Genomic DNA, 16262 nt, shown 5'->3' on the forward strand with positions numbered 1-16262 from the left:
CTCTTACGGTTCAACTAGGGACACTTATGAAATGTAAATGCAATGTGTGGCTTGCCCCAGATGTCATAAAGTGTAGCAGAGTCAGGCTGTGACTCTTTGAGTATCTGTGGTTCTTTGATACTCTGATAAAATGAGAAAGGAAAGTCTAAATTTTTATTCTGGATTTTGAAGTTTGTGTTTCTTACTGCAAAGATTATTTCACCTCTTTCTTAGATGACACTATTATGCTTCAGGAAGACCCAAGTAGATTCTTTGGGTTGAGGAGCTTGGTTGATGAATTTCAGGACACTGTCGAATCTATTGCATAGGTTTTTCTTCATGCTGTATTTGCCCAGTTAACAAGTAAGAGAAAGTTAGTCACATGATGATATATTTGTGTTGCAGCCATGTGCCAAAAATCGCAGTTGGAAGTAATGAAGTGCACATGTCTGAATAAAACTGAGTCTATACATGCAAAGCGGAAGAATGAATAGAAGTGGAGAAGCTTAACTGGGGAAATCTTTCAGGAGAAAGTGAAGCTTAAGATTTCTCTTCCCCTTTTGCTCTCTCTCTCCTCCTCCTCCTCATGTCTCTTCCATGAGGGCTGAACTGTGATCATATTATTTGTCATCATTTTTGAGTATGAAAAGAGGCACTGTTAACAATTATGCCAAGGCTACAGGCATAAACCAGGTGTGGGGTCAACCTGGCTTAGCTTCGTATGTTCTGTGGGGACTGTACTGGTGCCACCTCACCCCCATTTGCAGCATTCATTGTGCTCTGTTCCCTTTTCACTCTGTAGGTATCTCAGATATAGTGCACTCCATATTGCATTTCAGTTGTTTGTGCCATGTTGGTCTCTCTCTTTGAACTGTGAGCTTTTTGAGGGTAAGAGCTGTATCTTAATTATCTTTGCCCAGTATCTCTATTCTATAGCCTAAGCCCCATCACAGAGAAAGTGCTCAGTAAATGTTTGATGAGGGAGAACATATTAATAACAAATTTGAAGGGAATCGGTGACGTGACTGGTAGAAAAGTTATTCCCGGTAGAGAGAAAGGGAGTCACGTGTCTAGAAACATAGAGTTGCTAATGGTCATGAGCAGTGTTGCAACTAAATCAGCCTTCGTGGAACAGGGTGTTATGTTGAGAAATGCCAATAAATGAGGAGGACTGGACGGGGAGCAAGAGTTGGTGGAGTCTATAGATTATCCAAGATTATTGTTTGCTGGCTGCTCTAAGGAGGGGTGTTGCATGGTTAAACGTGGCTGCTGGTTTGTTGTCCCTTCACAGAATAGATTGGATGCTAGGTTTGCATTTGATTTTGGAAGAATGTGTTTGGTAAGCATTAAAACTTGAATGATAAAAAGAGAATAGCTTCTCAAAGAATTGTGATACTTCTGCTTCCAGCTGAAACCAGGAAATTCAGAGGCAACAAAAATGAAAACAAGGAAAACGTTAATGGAAATTTTGAACCTAGAAAAGGTTTGGTTTGAGTTTTGAAGGGACAGCCTGACTTGGTTTACTGCCCCCAAGTACTACTGTTATGATTTGCTGGCTTTTTATTTGTTCAGTATATTTCATTTGTATAATGTTATCACATTATATTCTAATTCTTAGGGGTGGGCCCCCAAATTTGGCAGCTAAACCAAGGCTTCTATATATACTGCAGTGCTGAAGCCAAACTACCCAGAACAGGCTCGTGCTGTAACAGTGTGTACTGCTTTGCCTCAAATCAGCAGTTCTACTTGGGGAGGGTCTACGAAGAGTTTCCTCTGTTACTTGCATAGAATGGTAATACTTTAATTAAAGCAACATGTATAAATAATTTAATAAGTGATTGCCAGAACTGATTTTCTCTAATAAAAATAATCATAAATTTTTTTTTTGATTATCACTTAGGGAATTGTGCATTGCTTAAAACTCAATACCTCAATCTCTAAATATTTTCATCTATAGGACCCCCAATTTCCAAGAATCTATGGAAGTTCTGACTTTAACTTATCCAAAATGGGCAGATCAAGCTCCAGCCATTTCTTGCGGGTGTGGAATGAAAGTTTGCACACTAAACTCCCATCTCTTCTTCCTAAAAGAGTAAGGTTTCAGACCTTTTATTTTTCCTAAGAGGAGAGCTTTCTCTTGGAGGTCTGAATCTACATTCTGGGGTCTTAACTGAGTTCTTTGGTAACCGATGATCTCCTCTCTTCTGCATTTAAACAGTGCTCTTGAATAATGACTTATTTTATCTATACATGTTCCTTTAAGTTCTTACCTAAAGAGTTTTCCTCCTCGTGGCAAAGCTGCTTACGTTAAATGCTCATTACTGCTCACTGTTTATGCTGAAGTAATGCATATTTGAGTTGCTGTTTGCAACTAATGATCGAAGGGTGCCTTCCTCTTAATTAAATCATCGGTTAATTTGATGAGCCTTTTCAGGGGGTCAAAGGAATTGATTCTGCAAAAATCAATCATGTGGACTTCTCATTCTGCTGAATCCTTTCAAAATTTACTAATCATGTTTCCTTCCTATACAGACTCAAATTTTTACTACTGAAAAAAAGCATTCAAATAAGTAAGGCATTTACGTTATAGTTTTGATAACTGTAAGCCTTGACCCATACTTAGGGGATCAGATAAACCACAGAAGTGTTAGGAAAACTAACTTGATTAAATTAAGGAGAAGGAGCTCTATGTTATTAATAAGTAAGCAAGCAAATTTTGGACAACTGGACTCTCTTCCAATATTTAACATTTGATGTAAAGTTTAATTTATGTTTTAACACAGTTTATTTTTTTCTTCCCTAGAGAGACACCTTCTCTATGGACGGCCTGCAGTGCTCTATCGGACCAGATATAATATCTTATATCATACTGACTTTGAAAGTGGTTATAGTGAAATATTCCTAATGTCACTCTGGACATCATACACTGTTTCCAAACAGGTCATTGAGAAAATTGGGTTGAATAAAATTCTTCATATGATTACTTTCTTTGCATTGATAGAATAATTGCTGGCTCAACAGAATGTTGTCTTAGAAAAAAATTTAAATTTTTCCTGATGAAAAATACATCCAAGTGTGGATCTATTGCAAGATATTTTGAACTAGACTTTATTCAGTGTTCTAATAACTTCATGGTAATGTGTTAAATATTGAAGGGAGTATATAGTCACTCTTTTAGTGTCTTTTGCTCTGCTTGTTATAGTCCAATAGTTACAGAAGCCACCTAGGTTAGTGTGTTGGTTTGAATAGACTTTATTTGTAGAGCAGTTTAGCTTCATAGAAAAATGGAGTGGGAGGGGCACAGATCCCATATGTACCCCTTGCACATACAGCTTCCCCCACCATCAGCATCCTGTTTGTATTCTAATAAAAGTTTTATGTTGGTGTTTCAGTTTTGATGAAGAAGAGATAGGTAAATTTATAGCGGGAATTAGAAAATATTATTTGGCAGTTGAAAATATGTTTTTTAATTATTGAATACAAATGAGTACTTCCATTACCCCAAATGTAGCTTCTTGTTAATGTCTGTTGGGTGCATGAGTGTATGCTCTGGCGCATGCAATATATATGCAGTCTTTCTCTTTATAGGAGATATGTCTATATAATTGCTCAGAGCGTTATTTATTAAGTGTCTTCTGTAGAATCCTATTCATTATTTCAACAGGGGGATTTCTGCTTTATATTCTGTGTTATACATTGTTTTCCTTAAGCTTTATCAAGAGACTTCCGCTAAAAAAAGTTTGAAAATTTCAAACTGAGGTTTTTTGTTTATATTTTAAGGAGTCAGATTATGAAAATAGGAGCCACAGTAAAAGCTAGCGGGGTTTTGATTCTGGCTGTCTATAGCACAGCAATCTGGTTTCAGTCTTGCACTGTTGGTTTGATGTTGTCTTTGCAATGACATTACTGAATACCTCTGACTCACCACGCAGGCGGAGGTCTCTGGCATCCCCGAGCACTTAACTAATTGCGTCCGACCTGATGTCCGTGTTTCTCCGAGTTTCAGTCAGAGCTGTTTGGCCTACAAAAATGATAAACAGATGTCCTACGGATTCCTCTTCCCCCCTTGTAAGTTGTAGAGTATCAGGATCAGACCATTCTAGAGGGATGTAATTTTGTGGAGTCTGGAGTGTGCAACTTGGTATGTAGGACTTCAGTGGTTTGCAGCATTTCTTCAAGCTGGTGTTGCAGAGATTGAAGAGGGATCCTTCTAAAATTGGCCAGGAAAGAGACCAGCTTGCACACGTCGTATTCTCCAGAGGAATTTTAAAGTGCAAGGGAACATTCTATGTGCCCTTTCCATCGTGAAATGAGAATCTGAAAGTGAAGTAGTAAACCATTAAGACATTAATTGGGGCAGCTGGACAGCTCGGTTGGTTAGAGGGTGAGCTCTGAACAACAGGTTGCCAGTTCGATTCCCACATGGGCCAGTGAGCTGCACCCTCCACAACTAGATTGAAGAACAACTACTTGGAGCTGATGGGCCCTGGAGAAACACACTGTTCCCCAATATTCCCCAATAAAATTTATTTTAAAAAAAAGTTCATCCTTTAAAATAAAAGGTATTAATTATTTAAATAATACCATCATGGTGATCTCTTAAGAATATGTGAAACCCTTTAATTATCTCTCATTACCTTGATGACATTTTTTTTAAAGTCCAAATTATACTAGTGACATCAAGGACTTCTTTACATACTATTTCGTTGACCAAAGACAAGTTAGGAAGAAGAAGCATTGTAAAAATATTTTGAGGGACAACTATTGAGTAAAAGAAAGATTGAATGGGAGGGGACGTAGGAAATTCTCTATAAATGAAGGATTGCGTGGGAATAAGAGAGTAGATCCATCTACTTTATGCTGTTTGGACCATTTTAGAAGATTGATTTTTTTTAATTGATATAGGTTTTGGTAAGAAATGACAGTTATTTTTCCTAATGTTTAGATCTGAGCTCTTCACCAGAAGCTAAATATGATGCATTCCTTGTAACAAATATGGTTCCAATGTATCCTGCTTTCAAACGTAAGTCCAATATTTACCTAGTAAACTATGATTTATGAAAAAAGTATTTCTAGATTTGCCACTTACCTTTTCTACCTCTGTACTACTTTTTGTGTCTCGTCTTTATGATTTTTGAAGAACTTTCATATGAATTCTCTATTGTTAATCCAAAATATGAATCTGTGAGGGAGATTGGCAGATTCTTTATTCATGGTTTATAATTAAGAAATCAAATCATAAGAAGTGACCCAGATTATGAATAGTATAAGCTGAATGAAACCAAGCTTGTGTTTTCCTTCTAATCTGGTGTTCTTTCTATTTCAATGTTCACTATAAAGCTCTTTAAAAAGGGTCTTCTCTGTATTCTGGAGGCCACTTGACATTTAACAACATCTATATTTATTTACTGGATGTTACAGTAAAAGCTACTAGCACCTGTCTCCTGTAGGGTGATGGTGATGATGTATTCTGATTGATCCTGAAATTTAGCAAGGACGTAATTGTCTTCTGAATCATTAGAATGTTACATTGGTTTTAGAGCCGTGAAAAGTATCTTAGTTTCTCTGAACACTTCTAAGGTTTTTGTACGTGACATAAATATTTGTGGATGATAATGATGCTATGAATAGTATAGGGACAATGAGCCCTGGGCCAAAAACTGAGTTTTAGTCTCAGGAGAGTGACCTCTCGCGACGCGATCATAGAAATGTCACGTAACCTCTCCTTTGTAAAATTAAGAGGTTTGATTGCATGACCTCAGTGGTTTTTATACAGATCTATGACTTAATTGTCCAATGGCCAAAACAATGTTTTCTATTTCTCATAACAAAGAATTCATTCATTTGCCCATCCATCCATCCATCCATCCATCCATCCATCCATCCATCCATCCATCCATCCGTGTAGTCATACATAGAGAAAGCATTATGGAGTAGCTTTTACTTCCCTTTAGTTCATTTACAATGAGCAGACCTAATATGCTTATAGGAAAGGTAGGAAAGGGAGACACCTCTGCCTACCTGGTAAAGAACATTAGTTTATGTTACAGGACTTTCAGGGTCAAAATAAAGTTTCAAAATCGGACTCATCGGAATGAATGATTGTAGAGTATCATCTAGAGTGGCAAGCCTCCCCAACTTTTGACATTGGTGAAATGTCCAACATGGTTTAGAGAAATAAAAAGTTTATTTGATGTCCTAGTTTAGTAAATGAAAGTTTATTCAAAATAAGAATCCATTGCTTATGAGTGAAAAAGTAAAGTATACTCTTAAAAGAAGGTTTCCTGGTTTGTTCTCAGGCACAATTGAGAAATGTCTCAGAAACCTACAGAGACACATTTCTCACAATATTACATGAAATACAGCTTCCTTTAATTTCCACACATCAGGGTTTCCTGGATTTCTCTATTCTTTACTGATGCCTTTTGACCAAGCAGTAATAAAGGAAACACTCGGTACCACCCTGAGGCTGGCATGGCAGAAGTCCTTTCACAGAGGGCTCACTGTTCTTCACCAGGGAATGGTTTTTTCACATGCCACATGTGGGTTTGGCCTTTAGACTGTTCTTATTGTTATTTTTTTCCCTCTTTGCCTCCCTAGTTTTTATGCATAACATTTGAACTTCTCTTCCACTGTCCTCCTTTCTTTGTTGCAAATAATTATCTACAGTATTTTGGCTTTGGTGGCCTGTTCTTTCTCACTTCGAGTATCAGAAGGTATAAGCAGTTGAAATACTATGAGAAAACTGGCCAAGTACTTTTAAATAGGAGGAGGTAAGAAGTAATAACAGCCTGAACTTTATAACCCCCGTGTAGAATGGAACATAGTAAGTTGAATCTTAATACATTTCAGAACCAACTCATCGTTTGCCTTTCCTGTTCTCTTGCTATTTCCTTCCTTTGCCTTTCTCTTTTCCATTCTGCTCCTCGCCTGCCCCTCTGATTGGTTGGTACTAATGTAAACTGGAGCTAGAGTGGACAATTGAGTCCTCTCCAGGGGGTGACCTTGAAACTGAGCAAAGAATACTGGAGGAGAAACCTGCCATGCACAGATCAGGGAATGAGTTTTCCAGGCAAAAAGAAAGAGCAAATGTAAAAGCTTGCTTGGAAACAAGTTGGCAAGGTTGGGGACAGGAAGAAAGCCACGTACCTGAGGGGAAATGGGTAGGAAGTAAAGCCATGGAGGTAGGCAGGGGCAAGGTGCAAAGTTGGGATTTTATTCTAATTACGTACAATGAGAAATCATCTGGAGTCTTAGAAATGGGTGTTGAGGGAAGTGTGATACAGTCTGATTTGTGGTGTAAAGGATCCATCTTGCTACTGTATAGAAAACAGGCTACAGGGAAGCAAGAGTTTCTTACAGGGAGCCTAGCAAGTAGTCTTTTGCAGTAGTTCATTGCAGAAAAGATGGTAAGTTAGACCAGGGTGGACGCAGTGAAAATGGTGAGAAGTGGTCAGATTGGATGGCGGGGATGTATTTTGGAGGTGGCACTGACAGGACTTGGTCACATGTGTATGAAGTAAGGAGAGAAGTCAGGGATGACTGAGGATTTTGACCTGAACATCTGGTTAAGTGCAAGTGCCACTAACTATGATGGGAAAGCCAAGAGTTGGAGCAAGATTGGGAAGGAAAATCAAGAATTCTGTTTGTATAATTTTTTGCTCTACATGATTAGATATTCAAGTGGATTGTGAGATGTATGGTTGGATGGCATGCCTGGAGCTCCGTCAGGGCTAGAGACATCAACTGGGGAACTAGCATATCTATAAGATCATGAAGAAAGAAAAAGTAGATTAAAGCCTTTTTCTTATTTCTCACAAATACCATACTTCCTGTTCTCTCTGCCCAGAATGTCCTATCTCCACTTCTTTGCTTACGAAACACCCACTTATCCTTCAGATCTCAGCTCAGTAACCACTTCATCTGCAAAATCCTTCCCTGACTTATTGGACTAGGGTAAACTCTCTTACCAATGTCCCCATGTCATTCTCTTTGTTGATCCATAAATCACACACACACACACACACACACACACACACACACACACACAGCTACTGCTTTAGGATGCATTCTACTCAAGAATCACAATAGCACGCTTGACTCTTGGGTTGAGAGATTTGGCTTGTAGAATGCATCCTAGAGAGAATTTGGCCAAAGCAAGGAGTTTTGTTCATGAACAATTGATTTTATCTTTGCACAGGAGTCTGGAATTATTTCCAAAGGGTATTGGTGAAGAAATATGCTTCAGAAAGGAATGGTGTTAATGTGATAAGTGGACCAATTTTTGACTATGACTTCGATGGCTTACATGACACACAGGACAAAATCAAACAGTAAGCTTTTAATTTCCACTTATTGTGCATTTTAAATTCCAAGATCTCACTCAAGACTATTTCTTCAAATATTCACGTACTGGAGAAAAACTGATACCCCTTCAATCTTTAGCTCTTTGAATCTCTTTATGATTTTTTCAGTTCTTTTGGATCTTTGATTAAGCGTGGCATTGGTGGTTGGAATGGAATTGGGTTTTGTGGAAAATAAATGCACTTTTGCGTCCCAGAAAAGAAAATGTATCAAAAGTTTTTAAAACAATTTTTGTCATTTATTCTTCAACAACTGTTCTGTGGGAAGATGATGATTTTCACTTATCTTCATTATTGAGGTGGGGGGAGACTTTTAGAATCCTTTAGATTTTCAGAGTTAGTACATATCAATAGGAAATTGCATATAGACTTTGGTCAAATCTAGTTTCTATCCCTCTCTGTGGTGCTATTGGGAAGATAATAGAATAAGAATATTCTGTTTCCACGAACTTACAGTATAGTGGAGAAGGCAGGAAAATAAAAGTATGACAAATTCATAATGCCATCATTTAATGTTCTATCCCCCCAGGCTCATCACTAACACTCAGTTCTTAGTATTTCCTTTAGTAAGTGAGTTCTTTGTACGCAGTTCAGAATCTCATTGTGGCTTAAAAGGGCTGTTATTCCCTTAGCTTCAGTGTTTCCTGTCTCTGGTCCATTTTATACAACTTTATGAAAGTTATTTCCCTGAAACATGGCTCTCAGAGTGACATTTCCTTACACAGAAATCTTCAGTGGAGCGTTACTATCTAAATAATAATGACCAAACGCCACAGCTCGGCACTTAGAACCCTCCATAATTTGGCTTTTATTGACTCTTCCAGCCTTACAGTTCCGCTACATTGATCTATTCTTCATGTCCAGCGTCCAAGTCTTGATTCAAACTGTTTTCTTTGCCTAGAATATCTTTTTTGCTCTGCCAGGTTGAGAGTGAGGGTGATTTCAGGCAGCAAAAACATGTTCAAAGATAGAGAAGTGGGCTAGTGCTTAGAAGAGAAAACTGATTCTATTGAGTGGGAATTGTAGTGACCTAGGCAATAGTCATTGGTCACCACCTGAAAATGAAAGCTCCTATACCAGCTGTAAGTTTATTTTACCTTCCTGTTTCAGGTACGTGGAAGGCAGTTCCATTCCCGTTCCGACCCACTACTATAGCATCATCACCAGCTGCCTGGATTTCACTCAGCCTGCGGACAAGTGTGACGGCCCCCTCTCCGTCTCCTCATTCATCCTTCCTCACAGACCTGACAACGAGGAGAGCTGCAATGTGAGTTCAAAGAGAGTCCTTTAGAATTTGCTTACATAATTCATCTTTATTTCTCAATTTGTATTCCCACGGTTGAACTAGAACACAGTTATTATGAAACATTTGGATTATACAGCCAAGTGGAAAGAAGAGAGGACTCAAACAAAACTTTACTCAACACTTAGGGATTGTGTGTTCTCATGGCTTTTTATTTTTCGATGTAAGAGTCTGTGTGGGGGTGTGAATGAGCATTTAATGTAGTTCTATTTATGTCTTAGATTTTGACAAATGATGAAAGTGCCCAAATGTTTTCAGTTTTGCAAAAGACATATAGATTTTATAAACAGAAAGAGAAAAGTAGCAAAATTTTAATAATTGTTGAAACTAGATAAGAGTTCATGGGGGCTCATTATATTAATCTCTCTACTTTTGTGGATGTTTGAAAATGTCTGTAACAAAAACATTTAAAAAGACACACACACACACACACACACACACACACACACACAGAGATAGTTCACAAATCAGATTTTCCTTTGCTACTAGTTATAAGGGCAGATAGAACAGGTCACCCCATTCTCAAATATCAAGATGACTCCTGATTCACTCATCCCTATGTGGAGACAGGATGGCATGATGAAAACACCCCAGACAGGTAAACAGGAGTCATTCTGTGTGCTCCTGGCCCTGAAGTAATTCTTCTCTCAGGTATAAATCACTTAATTACTCCAGGTCTCTTTAATGTGATGGAAAAATCTGTGCTCCAAAGCTGATTTTAGAAGTAATAGTCTTATGCTTTTGTTTCATTTAATAGAAGGAGCAGGGATAAAATCTACAGGAGAGGATTTTTAGTCAACAAGCAGTACTCAGATTCCCACATTGTGTAAGGTACTGGGAGAAACAATAGCATGTGAAATATAGTCACTACTCTAGTCAGCCTTCAGTGGGGGAGAGCAAATGAAACAGGTGCAGGAATTGCTACACTAAGAGGCAAAGTGCTGTAAGAATAGTTTCCACAGAAATTATCAGCTTCTTGGGCAAGGTAGCTTTGGGGCTATGGTTTCAATTGTAGGTGAAGATCGAGGCTGTGACTATCCAAAGAAAATAAGGAATACAGAAAAAAAAGAAAACAAATTTGAAACATGGCCCAAAAAAGCTATTTAAGTTTGGCCAGAATACTGGAAGTGAGGGTAACAGTGGGAGACATGATTTTAGACGTTTTTTGAAATCAAATTTAAAATACAAGAAGTAGTAATAATATTCACAATAGCAATAGTAGTAGTTGTGACTATTGATTGAGTACATGCTGTCATCCAAGTACTATCCAGGTCCTCTGCATATATTATTTCTGATCATGTAATTACTCTATGAGGCAGAGGATACATGTTAATGATGGAGAAACCTATAGCGAATAAAGGGGAAGTATGTTACATGGTTACCTGGTTAGTTAGTAGGATTGCAGAACTTTAGATTCAAGGTTTCCGACTCCAAAAACCCATCCTCTTTCACATTTACCAGGTTTCCATAGTGGAACCTTGGGACCTGAGGAATTTTTCTTATTGTACAGGCATTAGAAAGCCATGGAAAATGTTTGAGCTTAAGAGCAACATTTTAGGTTGTACTTTAGGGAAATAAATTTGAATTGGAGGGGATCAAACATGGTGCTCAAAGGGAACTTTGGTAAGGTTCACAGGATTGAAGTAACAACTTGAACTGGGGTTGTGATCTTGGAAATTTAAGAAGAAGGGTGGAAAGCAGCAATATTTTACCAGGGGGATCAGTAAGATCTTATAAAGAATTGAATGAGAGGTGGAGAAGCAAGGGAATTGTAAGAGAGATGAGTTGTCATCAACATATTGGCTTGACCTTCTCCATTTTGATTGTTCGTAAACCATTAAGAGTCGTTAATGGTGTACAGGGGGATATAATGCCTCTGTATTGCTACATAATATACTTTCTTTGAACTTCAGTTTTCCTAAAATTTTTTTGTGGGAAGGTGAAATTTTGGCAAAAAAATAAATAAACACATGTTATGGAGTGAAATTCAAAATTGCCATGCATTTTTTGAGGTAAAGCAGAGACTGCAAAGAACATTTGATTCATAATAGGCCGTTGAAGGTATACCTAGATCCTTAGGAAATACATAGTCAAATGTCTCTGTTGTTAGGGGAACTTGGTGAGGGGAGGGTTTGAAAACGGTCCAAGTTCAGGTCAGAACCGTTCTTTAGTTACCGCAAAATTTTCACTTGGCAAACAGAAGACACATTAAATCCACTAATGTGTTTTCCTCTCCTTCCTGGTTCCTGAGTCTGAGTACAGCTCAGAGGTATAGTTCTTAGACAGTCCAGGGCCAGTATGCTTCTTATTGAAGAACCACCTTGCTTGGAAGTTCACCTTAAAACTGCCGGGGCTTGAATTCCCAAACTCAACTGGAAGAAAGTCAGGAGAACAGTAAATTTTCAGAGGAAGAAAGACAATAGGCAAATTCCTGGGTTGTGCCTTGGTTTGCGTCAATATTCTGAGTTGTATATTCTTGAAGTTTCTCCTTTCCTTCCTCCCTTGGTGCACATGGACTTTTATTTGAATTTTATCAGTTTTGCATTTCACACCAGGGTCTTCTTCCGCATATACTTCTGTCGATTGCCAGCCAACATCAGGCAGAAGACATTGTTTTCATGTGAAGCATTGGCAGTATTTTCTAGTGACTAATGGGATGCTCAATTTTAGCACATGAGAACCAGCAAAGGATGTCCCTCCAATGAATTTAGCAAATCACTTCCCAAGGGAAGAAATAGCAAAACACAGATTTTCCCCTGAATTCTTATAATCCCAGCTGGCCATTATTTAAGCTAGAAAAAAACCTTGTCACCCCTTGCCCACACATTCAAATGACTTACTGACCATTGAAAATTAAATAAATGAGTTGAATATGAAAATTCTCCCAAAATATAGCTTCATGCTTACTCTGCTAACTCTGAGGGGGTCCTAAGGGCTTTGGAGACCTCCTACTTCGTTAATTATATGGTCACACCGAGGATTGGTCAGTACCGTTGTGGGTAGAGTTATATTTAGGTCTTTCCTTTCCTGTGAATCGTGGAGATCTTGGTTAGCTTGGGTTAGGAGGGTGGGGCATGGAGGGTTAAAATCCTTACTTCCCCAGCCTGCAAAGAAATTTCTTCCTGTTTCTTCCTTTTGCCTGGGATGGCCAGGCATCACTTTCCTGAACCAACACCCTCGTGGTACATATTTAGCACTGGCACAAGCTGCTGTAGCTCCCTGTCCAGGTCTGTGTGGGTTGGAGCTCTCCGACAAAACCCATTGCAGGTTCTTGGGCTTTGGTGGGTCACTCATTGAGACCACCAGCAGGAAAAGAGTTGGGTGAGGGCATGTTTGAACATTCTCAGCCCTGGGACGTGCAACAACCCTTCAACTTAGAGAAAGCCTTCTGGGAGCTGTTGCACTTTGAGGGGCATTTGAGAGTGAAATTATTTGCAGAGGCTCCTCTGCTTCATGTCTACTAATGAAGATAGGCATTTCCCCATGAACCTCAGGCCTCACAGATGTCATTCTTTCTTTCAACTTCCCTCAAAAGTGAAAGAAGATCTTTTTAAAATGTAAAGAACTGCTTCGCCTGAATTGCTTTTTAGTTTCAGCTCAGACATGAAATAGATTGTTTGGTGTGGGACATCTGAATGTCCTTTGTCTGGAATGTGTGCCAATGAGGCAGTTCTTGGCAAGGAGCTAAGACAGAAGGAGATTTGTTTTTTCCTTTTTTCCATGATGTTTCCTTACTTTACCTTCCCTCCCCCCCTTCTTCCATCCTCTCCTTTCTCCCTCCAGGGAGCTGTTGAAGGAAGCATTATTATCCTTTTGAATCAATGGAGAAACTGAGGCATAGGAAGGTCCAGTAGCTTGACCAAAGTCTCAAAGCTGGGACGTGGTAGAGCCAGAGTTCCAAACGAGGCCTCTTGGGCCCCAAAGTGCCGGCTGGGTATATCAACTGAGCTGTTTTAAGTCAAACTCATTATTCTAATGTCAATCCCTTGCAATCTAAGAGATGATGTTGTTGACGTAGCAGGTTCTTCTGGAAGATTAGGCATGCACACACATGATGCTGGGCTTTGGGCACAAGCTGTCACTTTCCTGGGGAGGCAGAAGAGCATTCCAACTTATTTGTGCTCTGTGCTCCGCATTGCAATTTGACAGCAGGGGAAGAGCAACACATTACTGAATTCTCCATGACCTTTGGTTTTCCTAAATGTGATTTACGTTCTGAGAACCGATTGAGTCAAGTGCCCTTTCATACCACATGTCTCGTTTATTTGGTACAGCTAATTGCTGTTGAAAATGTTGACAGCCACGGGCAGGTATGTGTGGCATGTTACTGACAGGCATGTGGTTGAGTGGCAGGGAGGCCAGGAAGAAATAACACTCATAGGCTCTGGGTGCAGGAGTGTGCAGAGGTCATTTGTGGACTTGGCGCAAGTTGACTGTTTGGAGAACTCTGGAAAATTCTGACTCTTATTGTATTCTGTTTACATTGCAGAACTCAGAGGATGAGTCAAAATGGGTAGAAGATCTCATGAAGATGCACACAGCTCGGGTGCGGGACATTGAACATCTCACTAGTCTGGATTTCTTCCGAAAGACCAGCCGCAGCTATTCTGAAATTCTGACACTAAAGACATACCTGCATACATATGAGAGCGAGATTTAACTTTCTGATCCTCTGCAGTGCAGTCTTATCAACTGGTGTATATTTTTATATTGTTTTTGTATTTATTAATTTGAAACCAGGCCATTAAAAAAAATGTTAGTATTTTAATCCTGTACCAAATCTGACACATTACGCCCAAATGACTCTACTGTTTTTCTCTAATGCTTGATTTAGGTAGTCTTGTGTTCTGCGTAGAGCTTGTAATAAATACTGCAGCTTGCGTTTTTAGTGGAAGCTTCTAAAGTGTGCTGCACGTTTGATATTTGCATTGAGGAAATGTTAATTTTCCAATGCACAGTTGCCACATTTAGTCCTGTACTGTATTGAAATACTAATTTTGTAAAGTTGCATTCATTTACTGTTAATTATGACAGACATATTTAAGCCTTATAGACCAATCTTAAATATAATAAATCACACATTCAGTTTTTTTCTGGTTCTATTTGGCCATTATTTCACCTATGAATTAGAGTGTTTGCATTTGGTATATTCATGCATGAAAGGTATAGATTTCCTGTATTGGGCCCTCTTCCTAGTTGAAAATAGTTCACATTCAAAGGGGCATCCATCATATTCAACTACTTCTGTGGCCTGGATGAGATACTTTAGGTACACATCCTTGGAAAATCAAAAGGACAGAGGGAAATGGAGACCAGAACTCCTGAATATCCTATCTCTTTTAAAAATATTTTGAACTTTGGCAGAATAGATTCTTTTGATCAAGTTGGTTCAAAGCTCTAAGTATTAGACTCAACTGAGAATGTGTTGAGCATATATTCTGTATAGAGTATCAACCTAAGAAACATGGAGGATAATAAAGAGAACTAAGACAGTGGGATGAGATATAGATGTAAAAGTATAAACAGTCAATCAAGGTAAATAATAAGTACCAAGGTGACCATTTGGAGAATGGTCTAGTGATAATACAAAATGACAGAAAGGTCCGAATGGTAGGTCGGATGATTTTAGATGGACACAATTACGGCTTTAAATAGTAATGAATCACGGTAAGAAAGTCATTCAAGCATTCTCAGTCCTCCTGGATTGTGTCATGGAAAAAGACTCACCTTAGTGTTATCATATCTATAACCGCTGCTAAATTGTTTCATTTTTATTGTGTTAGTTTTCACAGTTGCCCCTTTTATGGTCAGTGAAATGAGCTTTACATTTCTATAAATTTTTCTTTAAGAATAAATTTAAGAAGGAAGACATTGTGTCAAATAAAAACTACAACAAATGTAGAACACATGGTACTGAGATATGGGAGAAATCATGAAGGTGGAAAGAGAACAAGTGATGTTTGAGAAAGGCTACAGGAATACATCGGGAGAAGTGAATTTGGTAATACTGTCAAGCAGCCACTATGTTCCAGGAACACTTCTGGCACTTCACATGCCTTGTCTCTAAACAGTGAGAAGTAAGAAGCTCAAGGGAGATTTCATGGAAGTGGAAGAACAAAGATGGGAATGGAGAAAAATGCTCGAATTGGGCTTTGTAGTTTGGAGTAGGGTGGAAATAGGGTAGAAACAAATTGGAATATGACTCGTTCTTCATTTAACGGTCAATGTTTTATTGAGCATCTCTATACACCAGAACCTATATTTGCCCTTGGGGATAAACTAGTGAATAAGGTCAACATGGTTCCTGATTCCATATAGCTTGTACTTTAATGGCAGAAGGAGACCACCTTTAAAAGTCCTCACAGTTTAGTTGCAATATGTGCTTTCGAAGAATTAAATGGACACAGAATGACAAGGGGGTGGAAAGAAAAGATCCTTGTAGATGACATTACAGCCAAGACTTGGAGGATAAGAAGAGCTGTCCTCAAGGAGAAAAGGGACAAGAAGGAAAAGCGTAGACAAGGACTGGGGGTAGGAAAGGTCTTGTGATGTGTGAGGATCTGAAAGAAAACAGCTATGCTTGAATACAGTGGCAAGACCGGTAGGTACCAAGTAGG

At 38.8% G+C, this 16262-nt stretch overlaps 1 protein-coding gene across 11 annotated transcripts in view; it reads left to right on the forward strand.

Annotated features, from left to right (window-relative positions):
* The window catches only part of ENPP2 (ectonucleotide pyrophosphatase/phosphodiesterase 2), a 99070-nt gene extending 84335 nt beyond the window's left edge, over positions 1 to 14735 (forward strand). For 6 of the 11 annotated variants that reach the window (XM_019715585.2, XM_019715666.2, XM_074317110.1 and 3 more), the window contains exons 20-25: positions 2783 to 2919; positions 3912 to 4047; positions 4925 to 5002; positions 8180 to 8312; positions 9453 to 9609; positions 14135 to 14735. In XM_019715585.2, the coding sequence (XP_019571144.1) occupies positions 2783 to 2919; positions 3912 to 4047; positions 4925 to 5002; positions 8180 to 8312; positions 9453 to 9609; positions 14135 to 14305 (812 nt within the window). In that variant the 3' untranslated portion in view covers positions 14306 to 14735. Of the gene's footprint in view, positions 1 to 1387; positions 1463 to 2782; positions 2920 to 3911; positions 4048 to 4924; positions 5003 to 8179; positions 8313 to 9452; positions 9610 to 14134 lie in introns of all 11 variants that reach the window. The other 5 variants (XM_019715356.2, XM_019715507.2, XM_074317109.1 and 2 more) reach the window with 2 other exon arrangements.
* Positions 14736 to 16262: the final 1527 nt, after the last annotated feature.

This window comes from Rhinolophus sinicus, linkage group LG12 (assembly GCF_036562045.2).
Source record: "Rhinolophus sinicus isolate RSC01 linkage group LG12, ASM3656204v1, whole genome shotgun sequence".
NCBI lineage: Eukaryota > Metazoa > Chordata > Mammalia > Chiroptera > Rhinolophidae > Rhinolophus > Rhinolophus sinicus.